We start from the raw sequence: 7,023 nt of genomic DNA, 5'->3' as shown, positions 1-7,023 counted from the left end.
AAAGTTGTATTCCACAATCAATATAGGTGGAAAAGAGATCCAGAAATGTGGGGGTGGATGCCTGCTCTCTATCCACTGACAGCAGGAAATCTCCATCAGTGCCACTGTGGTGGTTTCAGTTTTGTGTCCTGGCCTAAGTTCAGATTGTCCTGGTTCTAGAAAGTTGGCTTCTGTTCACTGAGTTCAGTAGCTGGCCTTTGGCTGTCTTTTCTCTGAGCTTGCTCAGGAATGGGAAGTTTGATTCTGGGCAGTATTTGACTAGTAGGACTGATCTATCCAGGGCAGGTTTCTTTCCTGTTGGTCTGACTATTGCATATGTGAAGGAAGAAAGGGAGATTTCTACACTTCTGTTAATGAGGAATGGACTATTTTGGTCAGCAGTGGCACCAGTTGCTTGTGAACTTGCTACGTGAGCCAGGAGACCTGAGTCGGGTTGCTAAACTTTGGGCTAAGCTTCATTTAGGATGTCCAAATATTCTTCAGAAGGGAATGCACTGGCCTCTGGCAATGCAGGCAGGCTGCGTGTAAAGCAGTACAGACAGAACAGATTTGCGCTGTGTGTGAAGGCTTTCAGAGACTGCATGCCTTCAGAAAGGATAGCTCTTTGTAGCATGTGGTGCTCAGCTCCAGTGCAGGCTGTTGGTGACACACAGGGCTGGTGAAGTGTGTCCTTCCATATAGATAGTTCTTTGAGGCAAGATTTAGTGACTTCAGTGACATCTGATATGAAAGGTCTGTTATCCTATAATATAGCCTCACCACAGAAGGATTTTGTTATGTCTGTATCAGCCCTTTTTTCCGTGGATGCTAGAATTTCTGTTCCTCTCTCCTTCTCAGACTCAGAGTGTTAGAAAACATGTTGGATGATGGGGAAGGACCTATTTAGTGACCAGTGTGTAGATGGTTAGACTTAGTATATAACAGTGATGATTCACCAGGGCCTCAATTCCTCATCTTGTGGGGGGAGTCCCCAATAATTTAGCAGGTGTTGGAGTCTCTACGGTCAGATTAGGTTCCATGAGCCTTTCTTATTGCCTGGAACAGGATGGTCTCTGGCCACGGCCTTAGTGAGGTGATGGTCTGTTCAAGACAGTGCTATAAGTCAGGTCCAGGGTGTGACTGGCAGCCTGGGTTAAACCAGAGATGCTAGTGAAAATCCCAGAGGAAAAGAAGTGGCATGAATTTGTTGGTCTTTGCAACCACATCCTTGTCAAAATGCCTGTGGGTATCTCCCAAAATGTCAAGTGTGTGGGTGTTTTGCCACCACCACTGACCCTGTGTCAATGCACTCCTTTATCAGTCAGTCCCTTAGTCTGTGCTGGTTTGTAAAGGAGCACACAATCAGTCAGTCCTGCCTCTGCTTCCTGCTGTTTGACAAGGAAATTTGAATGAGGATGTCTTAGATTTGAGGCTCCTTTCCTGGCATTGTTTTCAGGAAGGAAGAACACAGTGGTACCTACCACCTTGTCCTGTCAAAGTCTGTGGGGGGCATTGTGATTTGTGGGGATGAAATGGCCTGGCATAGGGCTCATGTCATTTCCCACTAGGCACACCATTACCTATATGATTTTGTGTGTTGTCTGCTGATGGCTGATCATACAGTGGTCAGGACTTAGTTTAGTTTCTGTCACTTTCTGCTGCCTTCTGGCCTGTACCAAGGCCATGGTCCTGCACAGTGTACAAGTGTTAGATGGCCATAATCTGGCTTCTATATCTGCTTTTCACTTGGCTCAGACAGTTCCTCCCAGTCTGGACTGTGCTGGGTAAAGTGATTGATCATGCCCTAGGATGATCTGAATGGAGGGATGGTGTTTGAGTCACCAGTGCCATGTCACTGATGCTGGATACCTTTCAGAGCTGTATCCTGGTGGACTCCTGGGAAGAGGCAGGACTGGAGTAGTGTTGGGTGTGCTGGATGCCAGGCTGCTTAACAGAGCAAATGGTGCAGAACAATGAGTAAAAGATTGCCTGCTGACGGCCTTGGTCATCCAGCTCTTTGAAAGAAGCTGCCTTTGTTGTTGAATTGTTCCTATTGCCCTTTCCTGCCAGGGGAGGGGGGATAGTACTCGATATTCAGCAGTGCCTGAGTTATGGCTGTGTTGTGGCAGCCTGCTCAGCTGGTGGGGATGAATTTTAGAGCAGCGGGACTGGACTCATTCTCTGTGAAGGACACAGGGTCATGTGGCAGCTCTGCTCCTAGTGACACAGCTTCATTTGCACGTGTCTGGCACTGTGCCTCCACCACCACCTCTGCCACCACTGTATGCTAGCACTGCATCCCCCCACTGGCTTTGGGGGTCCACTTACTCCTCTTCACGGTATCCCTGTGCCACTTATATTGCATACTGAAGGGGACAGTCACACTCCCCACTGCCTTTCTCTCAGGTTGCCTTATGCCCAGAAGCCCCTTTCTCCTCTCAGTAATATATGCATATGTTCCCAGCCTCTTTCATTAAAACCCTTGCTCTGTTTTTTACAGATGCCCAGCTCTGCTGTGTGTGTAATGTGGTAATCACCAGATTCAATATCCAGGTATATATCAGGCATGTACCAACATTGGGCAAGCAGATTGAGTGGCCAGTTCTCGTCTTCTGTCTCCTTACCTCACAGGGTTTTATTTATCTATTCATTCCTTTTGCTCACCCAGACCAAATTCTGCCTTCATTCACACCAGTACAATCTGACTGAGGTGAGCTGGGTTGTACAGGAGTACCTCAAGGTAGTTTCCATCTCTGCCATGTCCAACCATCTCTCTCCCTTCTCTGTGTATATCTGACCATGCCCTTAACTCACAGCTTGTGCCTCTATTTCAGGGCCACATAAGGATGTGTCACCTTCCAGCCCAGCCCTCGTCTGGCAGGCATCCGGAAAGCTTCTCCTCCCTCCTGCCCCACCCCTTCTGGCTTCAAACCTGACGACGCCTCGCCCTTCCCCAGCAGGATGGCCCAGGCTGGGGGGGTCATGCGCTTCCGCCCTGATGGAGACTGTGCCATGTCATCCCCACAGGTGGAGCGCAGGCCCTGGCTGCCTGCTGCCAAGAACTTCATTGAATATGGTACCTACAGCCCCCCACGCTGTCTCACCCCCAATCTCAATGCAGGCAGGATCCACTTACTGCGCAAGGGTCTGAATCCCGATGCCCGGCGCTCCCAGCTGGGCATGTATAGCAGCACTGGCTCCTTGGTCCGTAAGGCATTGGAGACAGGCCCCTTTGGCAACGGCAACTGCTCAAGCACCGGGCGAGTGACAGCTCCTTGCACCCCACTGCGAAGCAGGCCAAGCCCCTCACTGTCATCACCTGGCAGTCGCACCCCTCTGGTGGCATCTGCCCACGAAGGACAGAGCTCTGTGGTGACGTTCCGGTTCATTGAGAAAGCCAGTGTGAAAACCCTGAATGGCCTCCCACCAGCCGAGCCCTGGAGGGAGAATGAGCAGAGCGCCCATGGCCTGAGCCGGAGCTTGGAGTTTGGGGAGGCCATCCGCTGTAGCTCCAGCAGAGAGGAGAACGCCTGCCTAGCAGCGCAAATCCAGGTCTCCCGACAGAGCAAAGCCATGTCACCTCAGAGGGGCACCAAACAGACCATGAACGAGGACCTCCAACTGACAGCCGAGCTGCCTGGGTCTAACCCTGGGAGCGGGACTCTTGGTGGGACATACACCCCTCTGAGCCACAGCAGTAAATTTCATGAGCACCTGAGTCGGAAGCTGAAACTAGAGTCCTCTGCATCAGACCCTTTCCTGGCTGGGAGCAGGCCTCCCGGGGACAAGCGCTCCTCTAGCGGTTCTGGCAATGGAAGGGATTCCCACTCCCTGAATTCCAACTGCATCTTCAGTTCTCTCACCAATGGGCTTGGGACACCATCAGAGGACATCTCAGCACTGCTAGGGAGTCCTCTGAATATGGAGCCGTGCTACCAGGTACTGCACAGAGTTACTCTAAAGGAAAGCTGGTCCCTCTGCCTCTAGAGGCCACCTTTCTGCTTTGTAACTCTTCACACTTCACAGGGATCTCACCACTGATGCTTTCTCCCTTTCCTGCAGGGGGGCTCGTGGGCATATTCCCGGGAGACCTCAGCCCATGCCCAACGCATTGCAAAGGCCAAGTGGGAATTCTTCTATGGCTCTCTAGATTCTCCAGGTACAGGTAAATGGTCCCCTGTGGTGAGCAGTGGGGCTGGGTAAGGGAGTTCTCCTTCCACTAGGACTGTCATTAACTTGGAACCAGATCCAGGCCTGAATGCTAGGGCTGGCCTTTTTGTTGTCACAGTCCACCCCAAGCCCCCAACTGTCCCTTCAAACTTTGGGGCATGGGCTCTGAAAGCTGGATGGAAACCACATAGTTCAGGCTGATATAATAAAACCCAGGCTCAAAATAACTAGTCCCTCACATAAGACCCACACCTCTGCTACCATTAATCTGTTCATACAAACCTCTCTGTGCTTATGAATGAGATTTTACTGTGACTCTGTACCCACTGACTGGGGCCTGGGCTTCACTCCTGGCTTCCTTTTAGGAGGGATCCAGGTGCTTTGGGGGCTGCTGGCTGAGGGGGACCTGGTTCATAGAGCTTTAGATGCACCTAACTGCCCTAAATGCTCACAGCTGCAATGGCTGCAAAACTGGAAATGTCTCCCTTTGAGTACTGCCTATTGCCTCCTTTCTGCCTCGCATTTCTCACTCCCCTCTTCTCTGGGCCTGTGCAGGGCTGCTCATATGTAACGTTGGGAAGTAGTGGGCCTCTCCGCCTCTCAGATGCCATTGCCTCGTGTAAAACAGAGGTTGAGTTTCTCTGTAAAATGGGTCATGGCCTGTGCATGTAAATGCTTTGGGCTCTCTCTGTTCCAGGCAATTCCCCTCAGAAACCTGAATCGCCTTCCCTCAAAGAGCCCCTTCAGAAACCCAGCCACCTGCTGCTACCAGAACCTAAGAAGTCCATGGCTGAGCACAGCTTTTGTCATGTAGAGGTGGAAATAGAGATGGCTCCTTCAGGCAACAAGAACCCAGGCTCCTGTGAAACTGGAATTATAAGAAGAACAGTGAAGTATTCAGAGACAGACCTGGACTCGGTGCCTCTGAGATGCTATCGTGAGACCAACATTGATGATATTCTGGCCGAGAAGGATGAGGTGGATTCAGCCATTGAGAGTCAGAAGGACAGTGAGAGCAACCCGAGTTTCACTGGCACCTTGGGGAGAAGGAACAGTGCACCTGAAGACCCCTTTCCCCAGGGCATCATGGAGCACAATGGGAAGCATATGAGGAATGACAAACATGGAGAAGAGGTGGATGAGGATGACGAGGTGTTTGAAGCAACAAGGCAAGAGAACGGAGACAGGTGAATTTGCTGGGGAGGGAGCAAGGTAGTGTCTGGTAGGGGAAAAATGCTCCTTTAAACTTCCTCACTCATTTCTACCACAGAATGGTTTTTTGCTGGTTTTTTGCTGGGTGAGCTCACATGCCAGAAATGTGTGGCCATCTGGTAGGGTACAATGGGATTGTGAGCCTCTCCAGACTAGGTAGGACTGCATGGTAAACCCTCAGATAGTAAATTGCTGAAAAACTGCAGGGTCTTGCATCAGCCTCCACTTCCATAGGGGGCACGATGCCGCTGGAGTTGCTGTAGCTGTATTTAGAATAAGACCTAAAACAAAGATCCTGTGGGTGAACTGGAATCCTAAGGCTCTCCTAGCAAGTAAGGGTGTTAACTCGGGTGTCCAGTCTAACTACCAACCGAGACAGCTATATTCTTCCTCCAGAGTTTCCTCCTGAGCTTTCAGAAGAAATGGTTACAGGGTTTATTACTCCCCATCCTAAGCTGTCATGTAGTGTTCTTGTGTATTGTAAAGAAGCTGCTGTGCTTCACCCCAGAGCTGTCTGCATTTCAGCAGCAAGTGAAGAATTCTTTGGCCTTGGTATAAGGAATTTACTAAGCTTGTGAAACACTAGTGAAATGCAAGTAGCCCTGTGTATGTGTTCTGTTTTGTAGTAGCATTAGCCTGTGTGCATTTCCCACCCTCCCAAACACTGTGTTGGCAGTGTGATAGTGTATTAGAGGATGGAGAGAGGAGGGTTAGGATAGAGGGAAGGGAGGTAGGAATGATGGAAAGGAAGCACATTGGGCTGAGTGCAGGGAAGAGTGGAAAGGCAAAGCGCAAGGTGGCTGGGGCTGAGGGCCTGATCCAGAACCCACTGAAGTCTTTGAGGTTCCTCACATCGATCCAAAGGAGGTTTGGATTAGGGCATAGGTTCACCCCCTGGTTTGTAGATGGAGTTGATCCTATGGCTCTCTTAGCTACAGGGGAGTGGAGCGTATAGTACAGTGGTTCTCAACCGAGGTGCCACAAGACCCTTTCAAAGATGCTGAGGTCTGTGTTGAACTGTCCCTTTACAGCAGGAGCATGCTGGGCAGTTTGGGAAGTGGCTACAGCAGGTTCCCCTCCTGCCACAGCCCTCCCTAGTCCTCCCATAGTCCATTCAAAATGCTCCCTCCTGGAAACAGGGTCACAGGAGACCATTCCAGCTGGGCACAGGCAGCAGCGCTGGGTGCTGACCAGGGGGAGGGCACTGGAATGGAGGCAGAGGGTGCCAAAGCAGTGGTAGGGGTCTGTGTTCAGCAGAGGATCACTGAGGGATGTTAGCTCTGGCCCCACAGATGCTGCTAGGCCAGAGTCAGGATTCCCTTCCAAGCCTGGCTTCCCCCTTCCCCCACCACTGCAACACCAGATGCTATATTAACCCTTTCACAGCTGCAACCAAATTAAGGCTTTTACAGCCACTCTCTACAGGCAGCTTGTGTGCCCAAGAAACAGAAATAAGTAGCTACCATGCTGGAACAGTGATTCTCCACTGGGGCTCTGCCAAACTCAGAAAAGTTCTGGAGGGAGCCTCGAGTCTGAAAAGGGTGAGAACCACTGTCACAGCGAATATCAAAGCACCATCTCAGGGCAGGAAAAACTATGCCGTGGAATGTACTTGGCAGAGCACAGTGCTGCTGTTCTGACACACACAGGGCCAAACTGAGC

At 50.8% G+C, this 7,023-nt stretch overlaps 1 protein-coding gene across 5 annotated transcripts in view; it reads left to right on the top strand.

Annotated features, from left to right (window-relative positions):
* Window positions 1-7,023, top strand: part of PSD (pleckstrin and Sec7 domain containing) — a 140,194-nt gene that overhangs the window by 5,490 nt on the left and 127,681 nt on the right. For 4 of the 5 annotated variants that reach the window (XM_019502502.1, XM_019502500.1, XM_019502499.1 and 1 more), the window contains exons 2-4: window positions 2,814-3,918; window positions 4,042-4,144; window positions 4,847-5,336. In XM_019502502.1, coding sequence (XP_019358047.1) covers window positions 2,941-3,918; window positions 4,042-4,144; window positions 4,847-5,336 — 1,571 coding nt within the window. In that variant the 5' untranslated portion in view covers window positions 2,814-2,940. The remainder of the gene's footprint in view (window positions 1-2,813; window positions 3,919-4,041; window positions 4,145-4,846; window positions 5,337-7,023) is intronic. The other variant, XM_019502501.1, reaches the window with a different exon arrangement.

Source organism: Gavialis gangeticus, unplaced genomic scaffold (assembly GCF_001723915.1).
Source record: "Gavialis gangeticus isolate Ggan-Ray unplaced genomic scaffold, GavGan_comp1, whole genome shotgun sequence".
Taxonomy (NCBI): Eukaryota; Metazoa; Chordata; order Crocodylia; family Gavialidae; genus Gavialis; species Gavialis gangeticus.
Note: the sequence above shows the minus strand (reverse complement) of the source record. Positions and strands in the feature narration are given on the sequence as shown.